At 50.5% G+C, this 17,165-nt stretch overlaps 1 protein-coding gene across 2 annotated transcripts in view; it reads left to right on the top strand.

Annotated features, from left to right (window-relative positions):
- The window catches only part of SLC6A5 (solute carrier family 6 member 5), a 57,054-nt gene that overhangs the window by 13,233 nt on the left and 26,656 nt on the right, over positions 1 to 17,165 (top strand). For both annotated transcript variants that reach the window (XM_059407037.1, XM_059407046.1), the window contains 4 exons: positions 2,815 to 2,956; positions 6,038 to 6,170; positions 13,902 to 14,036; positions 15,755 to 15,858. In XM_059407037.1, coding sequence (XP_059263020.1) covers positions 2,815 to 2,956; positions 6,038 to 6,170; positions 13,902 to 14,036; positions 15,755 to 15,858 — 514 coding nt within the window. The remainder of the gene's footprint in view (positions 1 to 2,814; positions 2,957 to 6,037; positions 6,171 to 13,901; positions 14,037 to 15,754; positions 15,859 to 17,165) is intronic.

Genomic DNA, 17,165 nt, shown 5'->3' with positions numbered 1-17,165 from the left:
TGACTGAGTTATGGCTAAAACCGGTGGAGTCCAAGTGTGCGCTAGGCATGGTGAGAATTATTTTTTCATCCTGTGTCACTTACTTTGGCTTTTTCAGCAATTTTGTGACCTAGACACAACTATTATCCAACAGGAGAGGTTTGGACAGGTCAAGGAACTCATCTAAACTCTCGGGGCAGAGGAGCCTCAGCACCTATGATCTTACCCACTTTGTTGTTTCACGGAGGGCATGCGTTGGGAGCTCATGTTTCAGACCTGGGGGCCCATGTGCTCTTTTGTGGTCATAGTTCGGTCCATGATATTTAAAAGTAATTTGATCTTACTTGCAACGTTTTAAAATGGTGAGGGTTCACGTAGATATGCACATCTTCTGTGTCTTTTTTCCAGAACACCTGGAAAAGCATGGCACGGGTCGGCTGGAACATTCTCTGGTTTGTCAGAGTCCCCACCTCCCCTTATGACCCTCTTTTATGCCTTCATCATTTGTGTCACCAGCCTGCCTTCTGACGCTGTTCGAGTCTATGATCCCTGCTCTCTGCCTCCTCACAGAGTGGCTGAGATCATGGCTCCCAGAGAGAGAATGCTGGTTTGCCTCCTGGTTTTGCTGCATGATCTTAAAGCATGCTCTTCTCTGTGCCTTCGTTTCTTTATCTGCAGCCTAGACAGGTGGCATACCTACCTCGTAGGGGTGATGGGAGGCCCAAATTAATTGGTACATATAAAGCACAGTAACTGGTACGCTTCATGTAAGCATTTGCCATTGTTACTGTCGCTTTTCACTCCTTTGTAAAATAATATCTTTTAGGATAAAATGGTATGTTGGTGGACTCTACTTAAACTATCTGTCAAGTGATGAGTTTTTATAAAGCTGTCAGAGAGGCTTGGAATATGGACAGAAAAACTTCAGCTTGTTCCTTTTTTTTTTTTCCCAAAGATTTTATTTATTTATTTGACAGAGAGAGAGATCACAAGTAGGCAGAGACCAGGCAGAGAGAGAGGAGGAAGCAGGCTCCCTGCTGAGCGGAGAGCCGATGCGGGGCTCCATCCCAGGACTCTGGGATCATGACCTGAGCCGAAAGCAGAGGCTTTAACCCACTGAGCCACCCAGGCGCCCCAGCTTGTTCCTATTTAAAATGAACATAATAGGGACATCTGGGTGGCTTAGTTGGTCGAGCATCTGACTCTCGATTTCAGCTCAAGTCATGATCCTAGGGTTGTGAGATTGGGCCCCACCTTGGGCTCCACACTGGGTGTAGAGTCTGCTTAAGATCCTCTCTCCCTCCTCTGCCCCTGCCCCCCACTCTCTTTCTCTAAAAAAATTAAAGTATAATAATATACACCTGCCAGATCTGATGAGGATCTCTCCGGATAAGCATTGTTAGTGTCCATCACAGTGCCTGACACACTAAAAGCCACATGGTGAGTCCCCTTGCCCACCCCAGCCTTGGTCAGCCTTTCTCAACTTTGACATTCTGTACACTTTCACCAGATAATTCTATGGTTGGGGGGGCGCTGTCCTGGGCACTGGAAGATATTTGGTGGAGTCAGGGGCCTCTAACCACTAGATGCCAGTAACTCTCTGTTCCCCAGAAATGACAAATAAACATGTCTCCAGATATTGCCAAGTGTCCTCTGGGGGACAGCTTTGTCCCCAGTTGAGAAGCACATGTGGGGTCTTGCTGGAGGCCTACAAGCACATGGCATGGCAGCTGCCTCCACTACCCCACGTGAGTGTGTGGAAAGCAGATGCAGCCTGCTTTTTGTTTTTGTGTTTTTTTTTTTTTTAAGATTTTATTTATTTGTTTATTTGACAGACGGAGATCACAAGCAGGCAGAGCAGCAGGCAGAGAGAGAGGAGGAAGCAAGCTCCCCAGGGAGCAGAGAGCCCGATGTGGGGCTCGATCCCAGGACTCTGGGATCAAGACCTGAGCCGAAGGTGGAGGCTTTAACCCACTGAGCAACTCAGGCGCCCCCAGGCTGTGTTTTAAAGCACTTACTCTATGTTGACTTCAAGGTGACCTCCTTAGGAAGCCTTCTGTGGAGGTAGTCCTTCTGAAGGCTTGTTTACATCTGATGAAATTTCAGATCGCAGATTTCAATTTTCAGAATTCAATTGCGGATTCATTTTTGCAAGCCATTTGTTTTCTATGGAGTCAGAGTCATAAGGATCGGGATTTGAATCCTGATTCTCTTCCTTATTGGTCTTGTGATTTGAGTAGAGTTACTTAGGCTCCTTGAACTTTTCCCTCACTTTTTTAAAGAATTTTTTTTTTTTTTAAGATTTACTTATTTTTACTTGAGAGAAAGAGTTGGAGTGGGGGAGAGGAAGAGGGAGAGAGAATCTCAAGCAGACTCCACGCTAAATGGGGCTCAGTCCCATGACCCTGAGATGGGGACCTGAGCTGAAATCAAGAGTCAGACACTTAACTCACTGAGCCACCAAGGTGTACCCCCTCCCCCCCGCATTTTAAAAAAAGGCAGCAATAGCACCTACCTCTAGGCTGTTGTGAACATTAATGAGGTAACACATGCAGAATGCTTGGCACGGTTCTGGCCATCCAGGGAGTGTTCTGAAAACAACAGCCTTTGGCATCAGCACAAGGCACTGCTGTGGGTCCCGGGGGCTCCAGCGTGAATAACACATAACCCTTGGGTTCGTCTGCACCTGGCTGTGCTCAGTTAACACTTCCTCAAAGTTACTCTCCAATATTTGGCAAGTATTTTCAGCTCTTGTTTCCCAGTTGCTGGAGAGAGACGTGCGTGTATTTTCTGTACAGATCTCACCGTGTTTCTGCTCCATGCTCTCTTACACAGATTCCTGTGTCATCAGCGACCATCCCAAAATACAGATCAAGAACTCAACTTTCTGCATGACTGCCTATCCCAACTTGACGATGGTTAACTTCACCAGCCAGGCCAATAAGACGTTTGTCAGTGGGAGTGAAGAGTATTTCAAGTAAGACATTTTTTTTTCCTTAACTTTCTAAGGGAAACCCAGTGAATGAATGGATTTTCAAGTTGTCATCTAGAGGTGTGGGTGGCCCAAGGGATGGGTTGCCTCCCTCTGCACCCTCCCCACTACTTGAGTGACCCAGAAGGAAGGTTTCTTCCCTGATTGGGCTTCTGAGAGCAGATTGTTGATCGTCGTGGTTCAGGAGAGCGGAGGTGACTGCGTGCTTCTGGGAATAGAACTGGCGGTGCTGTCACTCCCGATGTTGGTGACAGAACTCTGCAAAACCTTCAGCCAATGGGGTCAAAGCAGACCTTCAGTAAACTAGGTGTTGGGTTTTTATTTTTAGTTCCTCTGAACTTCAGAAGGGAAGAGAGGCAAAAAGTAAGAAAACCAGGCATCGTCAATGACTTAGTTTCAAGAAGAACTAATTTTTTTTTTTTAAACAGTTTTGCCTTACTTTTGTACTTTCTACATCCATTTTTGTCTGGTCTTTGAGGATTGAGGTTCAGGGATATGAGGAAATCCTCAGCCATTCTAGGAAGATTTCATAAAGTTTATGGAATGATTTTTTAAGGTAGATAAATGTGGAAAGAGTTCAATGAAGTGTAAGTAAGGAGTGTTCTCCTGTTACGCTTTATGTCAGGGTTATAAACTCAGACATGCCAAGGGCTTGGCAGGGAGGTTTTGAAGTATGAACAAGTTGATAGAGAATGGTGGGGACTGTGGCAAACCAGAGAGCCTTGTCTGCCACGGGGGAGGGAGGCTGTTCCTGCTGAGCTCCCAATGGTCACTGTCTTGTGGGAAGTTGGGCCACTGCTGCTAGAACTTCCATTTTATTTTGTATTAATTTTATTTTTTAAAGATTTTATTTATTTATTTGAGAGACAGAGAACAAGCAGGGGAACAGCAGAGGGAGAGGGAGAAGCAGACTTCCTGCTGAGCAAGGATCCTGATGTGGGGCTCAATCCCAGGACCCTGGGATCAAGACCTACCCCTGGCCTAGGGACCATGACTTAATTGACTAAGTCACCCAGGTGCCTCTAGAGCTTCTGTTTTATGAGAGGTTGGAAATAAAATCCAAATTTTTATGTGTCTCTCCAATTTTAAATGTTAGCAAACTAATTCAAATAAAACACTGGGGCCAAATAAAACTCACATGTCAGTGGACCCCTGGTTTGTGGCCTTCACTTAGATAGTGAGAAGTGGTCATTCCTATCCTCACTTCTCCCAATTACGAGTAATTCCTTTTCCAGGTTTTCTCTCCTGTATGCACGCAGAGGATACAGGGAACAGGACAAAAGGGGGAGTTAGGCTGAATGATGACATAATTCTTTGTGAAGATAATGTAGTGGGTCTTGATTCACCCTTAGTACTGGGAAGCTGAGTTTGACCTGGTGGTTAGACAAAATCTGATCCCATAATCCATGTGGTTCGAATGATTCTAGGTCTGCTTTTGGTGATCTTCACTAATCCTCTGGGACCAGTTTTCATTTCCAAGAAGAAATGTTACTAGCCTTTGGAGAAGTCCCTTATTAAAGCATGGCGTACTTGGCATGGCCGAGATGCTGTGGAATTAATTGTTGCCTAAATGGTTTGCCCATGAGGGGAGTGGGGATGTTGGGGGGAGCCTTGGCACTGCTTGGGAAATGTTCCTAAGGTTTGGGGGCCCAGGTCACTTCCACCCCTGGTCACTTTTACTCAATTTTTTTTTTTAAGATTTTATTTATTTATGTATTTGAGAGAATGAAAGATAGAGCATGAGCAGGGGGAGAGGGAGAGGCAGACTCCCCACGGAACAGGGAGCCCAACCTGGGGCTCATGACTTGAGTCAACAACAGACGTTTAACTGACTTAACCCAGGCGGCCTACTTTGACTCCACTCTTGAGCCCTGATTGCCGCAGGGGCTGAGACAGAAAGGAGCGTGGTTGTTCTAGAACGCAAGGCTGTGCGCTGATTAACGGCCTCCGGAGTCCACACTCACTGGCGGGCTGGAGGGCACCGTGGCCAGCCAGGCCAGGAGTGGTGCCACCTTCGCGTCCCTCTGCAGGTCAGAACATTCTGGGCTGACGTTTCTGCAGTCCCGTGGAGTCTGGATTCTAGCTGGCCCTTCGTTCAGGTCACAGAGAAATGCTAGGCTACAGCACGGTGCTTGCATCCAGAATCCCGGCGCTGGTTGTTGCAGAGTTGCAAGGATTATCTGAGTCACCACTCTGTCCCCATGACTACCTCCTGTCCCCATGACTACCTCCTGTCCCCAGGAGGGCGGCCGGGCTACAAGCCACTGCCAGGGATGTGGGGGCTGCCAGGCGGGCCACGGCTTCTCAAGCAGATACACAGATGACCAGCAGCCCCCTTCTGTTCACATGTTCTCAGTCTTTGCATTCCTTGGATAAGGGCCAGCCGGCGCTGCTTTTCCATTTCAGCCAGGCTCGGCCAGTGACCAACGCAACTGAACTAACCTACAGAGCAGCAGTTTTGGTCATTGAGCCTCGTGACTCTTTTACATTTAAAATTATACAAATGCAATTGGAATGCAGCCTCTTAAAAGAGTAGAACACTACAGAAAATACACAAAAATCTTCCTTGATGGTTCAGAGTGCCTGTTAGTGGTGTGTCCTTACAGAAAGACCTCAGCCTCGAGAGTGCCTGTGGGCAGGCTGGGCCAGGACCCCCAATGCCGTTGGACTTGTCACACCTGTTCTGGGGCAGCTCTGGATGCCAATGGAGCTGACCTAGCCTTGTTCAGAGGCTGCCCAGGGCCATGAGAGGCTTTCCAGCCTGTAACTGGGAACCGGGGAAATCCAGCTGGACGTTTGTTTTGTTTTTTTTTTAATTTTTTTTTTAAATTTTTTTTTCAGCGTAACAGTATTCATTGTTTTTGCACCACACCCAGTGCTCCAGCTGGCCTTTTTGCAGACAGCTGTGGGCTTGAACCCAGATCAGAGCATTCCTTACCCTGATCCCGTTAGGTCCCTAACTGGCAGGGTGAGGAGGGCGGGGGTTTATCCAAGGCTCCTGGCTTTGCAGACTGTCACCTCCCGCCCTCCTCATTCCCCTCCTTGCTCTCTCTTTGCTGTTTTTAGGTACTTTGTGCTGAAGATTTCTGCAGGGATTGAATATCCTGGCGAGATCAGGTGGCCACTAGCCTTCTGCCTCTTCCTGGCTTGGGTGATTGTGTATGCGTCCCTGGCTAAAGGAATCAAGACTTCAGGAAAAGTAAGAATTTGTATTTATCTTAAAAAAATAAAAAATAAATCTCTGGGACTCCCAGGCATGGTTGTATCATGAAGCCACAAAAGAGCCCTGGCAAGAGAGTCAGGATACATGGGTGTAATTCTGACTCTGACCCTAAGTAGCTCTAGGACCTTGGGCAAGTGACTTCATTCCCATCTGGAAAATGGGATAATAACACCTTTCTTTCAGGGCTGTTTTGAGGACCAAATGAGACAAATACACACAGAGCTCCAGAGGGATGGTGTGGGTCCTGATTCATTTCCTTCCTCTCCTGTCAGGGGCTGCCACTTCGTTCAGCAGATGGGACCCGTGTCCCATGATTCGGTCTCTCTCCCTAACTCTAGAATTAGTGCTACTGGCTTTTTGCTTCTTGGCTGCCTAGTCAGTTAGTGCTTCTGCTGAGAAGCTGGAAAAAGACCAAAATTGTCAAGTGGATTCCTTCTCATCACTGCCACCACTATGTTCTGTACGTCCCATGCCCTTTTGCAACCCCCCACAGCCAAACACTTTTCCACTTCACATGCCCAAAGCACGACATGGTGACAACTCTGCCAGTGGGATTTTTGTTGAGTAAAGACTGGGCCACTCTGTCTGAGCAGTCCTTTGGTCGTCCCTTTGGAGAGGTTGGAATTCCCACCCCAGGCTCAGTTCCAAGGCACAGAAAGCAAGGAGTCTGGGAAACCCCAAGATACACTGGACATTCTTACAAGGGTCACACTATTTCCCCTCATCTTCTTGATGCTTTAGAAAAAGAATACAAAAACCTGTTAAACAGTTAACCGGTCACTTGATGATAATCAATGTTATTTAATCATCCTAAGGGTGATCATCCTAAGGGTGGCTCAGGATGAAACTCAAGATGTCTTTCAGGCCCAAGGAATGAGTGTGGCAGTGGTGGGCTCAGACCAGAGGTTGTGGGGTTGACTTGGTCTAGGTGTCAGGGTCTCAAGTTCTTCCACCTCCCAGGTGGGCTTCATAATCTCCCGCCAGGGGCCCAAACCTGGCACCCATCAGCCGCAGAGCTGAGTCTGTCCTTTCCCTGGGCCCATGGCCATGCCCATAGGTGCCTTTGGATAACAGCTCTTTCTGCTGCTCGCCCTGTAATCTGCAGCCACAGGGACTTGAGCTGTGGGCTCCAGCAGTGTGGTCGGGATTGCAAGAGGCAGAGGCTGCATCTCAAATCACATAAGGTTGGAGGAGAAGCAGACTGGGGGTGAGCAGCTGGGTTCTAGTCCAGGGCTTCCCATGGGCTTTGCTATGTGGGGACATCTCTACCTGGGCCGTGAAGCCTGGCTTAGCTTCTGGTTTGCTCTTAGCTTCTATTTGTTTTTCTGCTACAACGAAAACCAAATTTTCCTTTATCTCTTGCGGAAGTCTTCGGCTTCCCCATTTCTAAAGTAAAGGCAGTCAGGCTGGGAGTGTCTGAGATGCTGGAGCTCTAACGTCATTCTGTCTGAACACTTGCTGGGGGAGCTGATCTTAGTTTTCCTCTCTGGCTTCAGTTTCCCCTTCTGTAAAATGAGAGCTGGGATCACATGACCCCCGAGGAGCCTGCTGGCTCTGAATAAGTGGTTAAGACTAGATTGTTTTTCTAAGGCAGCAGGAAAATCGGGGAAGTGTTGAGATGACCCTTACATCAATGGCTCATGTGTCCTGAGGTTCCTGAACTCCTTGCCTTCTGTGGCTTGGATCCCAGCCAAGTGCTTGCTTAGCAAGAGAGGCCAAGTATTTGCACAAAGAAAATCTCACTGTTAGGACTGTCCCTTACAACTCGAGATAGAGACAGGACAACCTTGACCGTGATTGACATGACCAGAGAGGTCTCTAGCGGACAGGTCTCTAGCAGGATAGGTTAGGTGGGGACTGCCAGAGAGGGGGTGGTAGTTAAGGAGGGAGAGCAGTGGTCCTGTTGGTGACCTGGGGAAGGATGGCTTGCTGGCTCTAGAGTTAGAGCCACCTGCGTTCAAATCCTGCCTTTATCACTTCTCACTGTGTAACTTTGGATGAATCATTTGATCCACAGAGCCTCAGTTTCTGCATGTGTAATTGGGGGTAACAGTATGTATCACATAGGATCGTTATAGGGATTAATGAGATCGGCCACATATAATCCCCCGCATACGGTCGGTTTTTCACTAGCATTGGCTTTTCTCATTGTTGTGACGATGAACGACTGATGTAGTGGGTGGGCACCGCACCACTCTGATATCCTGGAAGCCGCGGCTCTGGTGGGGAGACGGGGAGAGGTGGGGAGCTTTGTTGAGCACCACGTGCCTGGCCCTGTGCTAACTGCGGCGCGTGCATCAGTTCAGTCATCTGCACAATGAGGAAGGACATTTGCTGAGGAAGGACATTTGCTCCCATTTTATAGATAGAGAAGGTGAGGTGCTTCAAGGCCAAGTAAATTGCCTGAGGCCACACAGCTTTTAAGTGGCCGTGGTGGAATCTGAACCTAAGGTATTTCCCTTTAAAGCCTGGACCCTTCCCAGGCCATGACATCCTTTCCCCAGGAGGGGCTGTTGGGAAGACATGGGCTTGCAGAACTGTGGAGTCGTCGTTTGCACAGCGGGGAGGAAAGTCCCCCCACTGGGAGCCAGCACCCTGGCCTCTCCACCCCATCTCCGCCACCACCAGCTGTCGTTGGCAGGGGGGCAAGTCCCAGGAAGCACTGGGGCCTTACTTTCCACATCTGCAAACTCAAGGCTTAGAATGAATGTTCTCTAAGACCCTCTGAGCTTTATTAGCCCATGATATATTTTTTTGAAGACTTATTTATTTGACAGACAGAGAGCACAAGTAGGCAGAGAGGCAGGCAGAGAGAGGGGAAGAGAAGCAGGCTCCCTGCTGAGCAGAGAGCCTGTTGTGGGGCTCGATCTCAGGACCCTGAGACCATGACCTGAGCTGAAAAGCAAAGGCTTTAATCCACTGAGCCACCCAGGCGCCCCTAACCCATGATTTTTTAGGACAATGTTAAAGCTCGTTCTTTCTGTTGGTTTGGGAGTTAATCCCTGGTGCTAGATTTTACAGGCTTTCTGGTCTGGGAAATTTTCAGGAGCCCTGGGCTGGTAAGCTTTTCTTTTAGATCTGCTAACTTCTCATTCTGCTTTTTTGAGAACGGTTGCCAACTAAGGATCGAGGACCTTTTTTTTTTTTTTTTTTTTTTTTTTTTTTTTTTTGGGAGGGTTACCAAAAAATATTTGGGGCTTTTTTTTTTTTTTTTTTTTTTTTTTTTTTTTAAATGAGGAATGCCACCAGAAATAATGAATCCCAATTTGTTATCTGGACCTGGGGTGTGCACACATTGATCACGCACAGTGCATTGTTTGGAAGCCAAGGTGAATGCTTGGCTGAAGCTCCTGGTTTCTGACGGCTCCTTTGTAATTGAAATTCCACAAAGATGGCCAGACTGCCATTTCTCTCTCTTTCCCCCTCTCTCTCTCTCTTTAAGATTTTATTTATTTATTTAGAGAGATAGTGACAGAGAAAGCACAAGAACAGGGAGTGGCAGGCAGAGGGAGAGGGGAAGCAGACTCCCTGCTGAGCAGAAAGTCCAACGTCCTACTTGGTCCGGGATCCCGGGATCACCACCCAAGCCAAAGGTAGCTGCCCAGGTGCCCCAGACTGCCATTGCTAAGCAGACGAGATGTCCACCTTTTCCTGCAGCAAGATGAGCTCAGTTCCTCTTATGGGGGACCCTCAGAGACAAGAATGGCTTGTTGCTTCCTGTTAGACCTCCAGCTCGCTTCGAGCAGCTAGAATTCCAGGGGCAGGGGTGACCAGCAGACCGCCTGAAGGTCAGCTTGCGGCCTCTTTGAGCTCAGGGCCCACACTGCCTGAGTACTATGGCACACCAACGGTGCCTGGGATGGCAAGATTTCAGGAGACACACTTTCTCAGGCTCCTGCACGCGTGTGGTCAGCTCTGAGAGTGAGTGCCTCCTCCAGTGTTGTACCCTTAGTGCTGTACTGGCCGCCCCCCCAGTCCCAGCTCTGCCCACCCATTTCTGATCATGTGGCCAGCAGGGCGGACCTGCTGAGAAGAACAGAGGCTTTGGAATCGGAAAGCTTAAGGTTTGGATCTTGGCTTCAACTGGGAGACCCTGAGTGAGATGTTTAACCTCTTGTGACATGCGTCATTGGAGTCTCATTTTCTTCTTCTGCAAAATGGGACTACTCACAGCTGACCCATAGAGGGGGCTCCAGAAATGGTTGTGCGCACGCAGGCGCCCAGGTAGGCAGATAACAGGTGTCTCAGCTCGGTAGACTGGTGCCATTCTGGTGGTTTTCTTCTGCCGGCTCCTGCTGCCCGGGTCACCTTTTCTTCCTTGCCTCTCCCCATCCTTACTTCCTGCAAGCCCCCAGGGTCAGGAGGTGAAGAGGATATTCCTCTGTGGTCACCTGCCCTACTGTCTTGGTGGGGTGGGGAGGTCAGACTGGCCAGGATCTCCTCCTCCCAGTTCCATCCCACAGTAGGGAGGGCAGCCCGGGGCTGTTCTGGGGCAGTGATTTTCTTCCAAGATGTCAAATGCCTTTGGGTTTCACAGTGTCTGTGTGCAGAAGGGCTTCACTTCAGGGGAGAGGCAGGGTTGGTGGGGTGGGGAGGATGGGGGCTGCCTTCCCCCACAGCCCCTAGTAATCACATTCTCTGGGAAGGGAGGCAGGAAGCCGCAGAGACCCCCTTATCGGTGGTGGTAGCAGTGCAGAGAAGGGAGACCCGCCGGTCCCTGCAATGTAGCCAAAAGCAAAGTCTTGACCCTGATGGTAGGTGGGGTTTAGAGGAAGAAAATAGCCCCTCCTATTTCCTGAACTGGCAGCCTGGCACAGTGGGGAGTCTGCCCTTTCAGCTGCTGAGGCTGACCCCCCCCCCCCCCCCCCCATCTTTCTCTCTCTCATTCCACATTGAATCATCAGGAAATCCTGTAGCTCTCTCAGCAAAAGCATATTCCTGTTGGAGGTGTCACTGGCCCTGGCCAGGAGTACAGCCTGGCCTCCTCACTTCTGTCCCTGTGCCTCCTTTGCACCCTGCAGCGTTACCCACCATCTCCCCCCACCCCCCGCCCCGTGCCACCCTGGCCCTGGAGGAGCCCAACGGGCTGAAATGTCAGATCCTGTGACCCCGCCACCCAATGGCTGCAGCAGCTCCCTGTATCCCACAGGAAAGGCTCCCACGTTTGGACACGATCAGTCCCCACTCCACACCCCCACGTCTCTGAGTTCCTCTCCTTCCTGTGCTCCCGCCAGCCAACCTGGACTCCTTCTTGCTGTTACTACGGGTCAGGAACACTCCCTCCTTAGGGCCTTTTACTCCAGCAGCTCCCTCTGCTAGACTATCTCTCACACCCAGTTGGGTTCCTCTTACTTCCTTCAAGTCTTGGCCGATTTCTCAATGAGGCCTTCCCCACCTGCCCATTTCAACATGGCCATCTTCCCAACCGCCCACCCCAGCTTCCCACCCCCCTTTACCCCGCTCTGCTTTCTCTGTTTCCTAGTGCACTCATTACCCTCCAACATGCCAGATAATATGGTTAGGACCACTCCTGGCTGTCTGTCTCCCTAGTTGGAATGTCAGCTATTCAAGGGCAAGTGTCTTCATGAAGTTTACAATATACCCAAATGCTTAATGAAATGACCCCAACAGTTCTACCTGAGTCTCGATCCTAACCTTCCCTTAGCCCACCTTCGCAAGTCCCTGACTCTGTCCCCGTCCCCTGAAAACCCAGTGCCTGCCAGTCCTGGCCATTCTGGAGCCCCCTGCCAGGCCCTGGGGTCTGTAGATCCAGTGTGTGATGGCATCTGTGTCTCCCTCCCAGGGGACAGGTGTTCCAGGTGTCCCAGGAGGGGAGACTGAAGCTGGGGATGTGGGAATGGGTGGCCCTGAGCCCGCAGTGCTTGCCCACCTCAAGGATCAGGGAGGGTTTGGGGGGAGCTCAGTCTCGTCCCTACAAGGTCTTTGGTTGGACCTTTGGGACTCAAATGGCTTGTGAGCAGAGGGTTGCCATTGTTACCAAATTCAGGGCTGGGGAATCCAGGGCAAGACTAACATGGCGCCTCTGGTGCCAGCGCCCCCAGACCTGTCCCATTTTGTGTGACCTGTCCCAGGGAACTCCTCCAAGAGTCCCACGAGGAATACGCTGTCACTACCGCCACTTTGCAGGTATGGACACTGAGTCTCAGAGAAGTCAAGTCTTTTCCCAGGTGGCCCAGTTCGTAAGGGATGGGGCTAGGATTTGAACTCAGACTAGTGGGATGGGATCCTGATCCCAAGCTCTTGCTTTTACCCAGATGTTTGGTAGACAGGTAAGTCTCATCCAGCCATAGTTCCCAGTGTTACTGATGTTACTTCCCAAATGTTTCTTGACTCTGGTACCTCCCAGGAGGGAATCCAGGAGCATCCAGAATCCAGAATCCAGGAGCATCCTTTGACTGGCATTCAGGGCCTCTCACGATGTGCCCAAATTGTTGCAGTAGCTCCCTATTTCCCACTGAAAATGCCCATGTCCCCGGGGACCCCCATCACTCTTCGCCTCCACGCCATGCCCTCCTATGGGTCATCAGACCTTTGCCCTCACATGTCTGCCTTGCCCACTTTCCTCCTCCCCCTGCCCCCTCCCCTTGCCTCCCTTAAGTTGTCCTTGGCCTCTAGATCTGGCTCAGGTGTCATCTCCGTGAATCTTTTAGCAAACTCCCAGGTTGGATTGTGCAGTGCCCCCCTGGACTTCATAATGTCCTGGGTGCAATGGCATGGTCCATTAAGCAGACATCTCTGGGTTCTCTAGTTCCTGAATCGCTCCTTCTGAATACACCTGACACCTGGTACAGCATCCAGCTCTTAGCAGGCTTGTGGAACTTAACCGCACTGAATGACCATCTGTTACAAATCAGGCTATGCCAGTGGCTTATTAATCCACACAATTCTTTTTTTAAGAACAGTGTCCTTGTGCCCAGTTTACAGAGGCAGACGCAGATTCAGAGAACTTATTAGCTTGTCAAAGGTCTCACAGCTACTCAGGGCTAGATGTGTGGTTTCATTTGAACTTAAATCTTCCTTTTATTATTGTTATCATCATCATCATCATTATTATTATTAAAGATAATAATAAGAGGGAGAGGAAGAGAGAATCTCAAGCAGGCTCCCGGCAGAACATGGAGCCCAACACAGAGCTCGATCCCACAGCCCTGAAACCATGATCTGAGCCAAAATCAAGATTTGGACTCTTAACCACCTGAGCCACCCAGGTGGCCCTAAACTTAAATGTTTCCTAGATCGTGCTCTTTGCTTCTGGCCAGGCTGCCTCCCTTAAGGTGTCTGTATACACAGGGATGGAAAGCTAGAGCTAGAAGATCTGTCTCTCATGGTGGATTTGGGGGCCTCAAGTGGAGGGTGGGGTCGGAGTTGGGGAGGAAGGAGGCACGTTGCTTTCCTCCCTGGGTAGTTCCTCAGGGAGCTCCTCGGCAGCTGGGTTGTGGGGTGTGAGGCAGCCCCAGCCTTCCGCACTGCACCCCACACGCCCACAGTCCTGGGTGTTGCCACACAGACTTTGTTTCTGGTTCTCCTTGCTCTTGGGGCCTCAGCCTTGGCAGAGTCTGGGGGAGCCACGCTGGCAGCCTCCCCGCCAGGCTTGTGGGTCCAGTTGGCCTCTGTCGAGGCCCCTGCAGCGTGGCCCCAGCTCGCGGCTCGGCTCCTCCCAGCCTCCCTTTCGGATGGTTCTTTCAGGTGGTGTACTTCACGGCCACGTTCCCATATGTCGTGCTGGTGATCCTCCTCATCCGCGGGGTCACCCTGCCCGGAGCTGGCGCTGGGATCTGGTACTTCATCACGCCGAAGTGGGAGAAACTCACGGACGCCACGGTGGGCTTATGCTTTCATTTACAAACCCCGCTCTGGGACCGCTGGACGAGGGGGGACAGACTTTCTCCTGCAGCGTAGCTCGCTGCTGGCTTTTCCAAGGTCCTGATAGCCTCGGGCTGTGGTGTGCTCGGGAGCCCTTTCATGAGAAGTGGGCAGCAGGGGGTGTTCTGACCCCTGGAGCGATCGGCCTCCGTCATGGTCCTCTCTCCGGGGCTGCCGTGCAGTCTGGAATGAAGAATGTCCTCCCCTTATTCATAGCATCGGGCCCCTCACACCACTCCTCTGGTACTCATTACCGTGTGTTGGGAATGGACTTCTGCGGGGTGGACAATGGCAGCACGAACCATGACAATTATCCCCGAAAGGGCGCGGACACGTTTGCAGACTTGTGACACACAGACACCGGGCGGGCGCACGCTTGTCCTTCCTCTTTGCCTATCTGTGTGGGCAAAAATCCCCAGCCCCCAAACCTCCCAAGGAGGGGCTTCTTTAATAAGTGAATTTTCTCACCTTAAAGAGAGACTCACTTTTATAGAGTACTTTGAGAACACATAGCCATAGCTCAGATGGGTTTGACTCCACCTCGCAGAAAACCCCCAGATGATGACTGCGAATGAGAGTTGACTTCCCTCCTACGTGCTGAAGTGCTGAAGTGGCCCCAGGGCACATAGTGAGGTACTCCACATAGTGAAGGCTCTGCAGTGTCCCAGGCTCCCGTCTTCCCATTCTCAATCACTCACTTCTCTAATGGCTGCTGAACTCCTGCCATCATAGCAGCATTCCAGGTAGCACAAAGGGGTTGAGGAAAGGAATGGAAATAGGTGCCCTCCCTCTCTCTAAAGAAGGAGAACCCTAGAAGTCCCTCATTACACTTAATTTTCACATCATTGGTCAGAAACAAAATCATGGGATTATCCCCTCCCAGCTACACTTGCCCTTGATTCTGGGAGGCAGTCCTTGGGCCGGATGGTTGGCTGCCTCTAAGGAAAACCATGGCTTTGTTACTAAGGAGTATGGGAGAATGGATGTTGGGGTAGGCACAGACTCACTAGCACACAGCACTCACTTGAACTTTCTCTTTGCGTATTAAAAGCGCAATTTTAAAACTAGATTTAATTTATAAAAATGGTGGGAAGTCTATTCTGCAAATCACGTAAGTCTCCAGCGCTAACTCCTGAGTGGCCTTCTGGAGTTTTATGAGGACAGTGCTGAGAAATCACCGAGAGAACCAGAAAGCATTGTCGGCCAAGTTCAAGGAGGATGTGGCTGTAAGATCCACTGGGCTTCGGCACAGGTGGTTTTGCTAAGGGGAGGAGCTGTAGGACCTCACCTTTCTAATAGCGGGGGACGTCTGTGAGAATGTCCGCTTAAACAGATCTTTATCTTGTATCCATGACTGCATTCGGCTGTTGCAGCTGTCTTTGGAGAGTGTATGCAGCAGAAGAAAGGGCTCTCCCCTTCTGCTCAGCTTTATCCGTGGCAGGACATAGAAGCATGAAATGTGTGTGTAATTTGAGTTCCTCTCCTTTGCTTACAGTCTTCCAGGTAATTTCCTGCCTTTTTGGCTTCCAGCACAAACGATGCATGTTGGTGCCAATGTCCTCTCTCTCCTGACTACCTCTCCGCCAGGGAGGGGACGTGGCACTGGGCAGGAGAGACTCCCCTCCCCTGGGCCAGCCTCCTCCTGACCTTGGATCTTCTCCCCTTTGGCCTCCCAGGTCTGGAAGGATGCTGCCACTCAGATCTTCTTCTCTTTGTCTGCCGCGTGGGGAGGCCTGATCACTCTCTCTTCCTACAGCAAATTCCACAACAACTGCTACAGGTATGTGGGGCTGCTGGAGGGCTGAGCAGCTGGTGAGTGGGATGAGAGCAGGGACAGACCAGGGACTGAGTCGCAGACTCCTAAAGCCACATCCTCACACTTAGCCTGAAGCAGAGCCAGAGGGCTGCCTCTGCCAGAGCGGAAACCACCCGCAAAGGCCTCTCTGTTGGCTTCCGGTGGCCTGGACCCCAACCTGCAGGGCTGTGTCCGACCCCTGGCTCCGGGGCTATTTATGGGATGGAGCTGAGGCTCTCCAGAGGTTGCCCTGCTGCCTGCTCTGTCCTAGGATGGTCGTTTGTGAGCTACAGAGATGATCAGGTGGTAGTCCTGGATGGAGTGTGGTCACTGTCACTTGACATATGTTTTTCCAGAGGCCCCTATAAGGAAGGCAGCAAGGTACAGTGAAAGAAAACTCTGCTGATGCACGTGTTAAGTAATGGAAACGTCAGCAGGTGTGGCGGGGTCCCTTACACGATGTATGTGTGCATCAAATCATCAGGCTGTACGCTTGAACTATATTACCGTTTGTATCCATTGTCCTACTTCAGTAAAGCTGAAGAAACAACGCGGGACCTGGGTCCCCATCCAGATCTGTTAATGAGAGTATCTGGAGGTGGGGTGGGTCCAGGGGTCTACACAGGCGGACGGGATCCTCGGGAGATCCTGAGACGTGCCGAGAGTGAGAACCTTTGGATGGTGTGATATTAGACCAGGGGCTCTGCAACCCCAAAGACCTCCACCTGGGAGAGCCTGGACAGCTCCTGGAGGAGGTGACACCTGGAAGTTAAATGCATCCAGCAAGCGATAGAATATAAGGTCCGTTCTCCTGGAGAGCTGATTTAAAATAGGAAGGAAGGAAGGGAGGGAGAGAAGAAGGAAGGGAAAGAAAGAAATAGAGAAAGGGAGGGAGTGAGGGTAAAATGAAGGGAGAAGGAGTGCCCGGAATCAGACGGACTTGGATTTGGGTTATAACTTCACCATTTACTAAAACTTGAGACGAGGGCAAGATGCTGCCCTTCTCAGAGCCTCTTTCCTCTCGTCTGTAAAATGCAGAGGGTAGTATCTCGTGGAGAGGGGAGAGCTGATGTATGCAAAGTTAGCACAGCCGTATTTCCCACCTAGTAGGTACTCGATAAACGGTAGCTGCCATTATGATTATGGTTATCATTTTCTAATAATGTATGAGCTATTTTGTGAACCAAGAGGAACAGGTTAAGTGCAGCTGTGACCTGAGCCGGCTGGGATGGCTCCAGACAGGTGAGCCACGTTCCAGGGGGTGCCGGGGCGGGGGGGGGGGGGGGGGGGGG

The sequence above is a fragment of the Mustela nigripes genome, chromosome 1 (genome assembly GCF_022355385.1).
Source record: "Mustela nigripes isolate SB6536 chromosome 1, MUSNIG.SB6536, whole genome shotgun sequence".
NCBI classification, from domain to species: Eukaryota; Metazoa; Chordata; class Mammalia; order Carnivora; family Mustelidae; genus Mustela; species Mustela nigripes.
The sequence above is the reverse complement of the archived record's forward strand: the minus strand, read 5'-3'. Positions and strand labels throughout refer to the sequence as shown.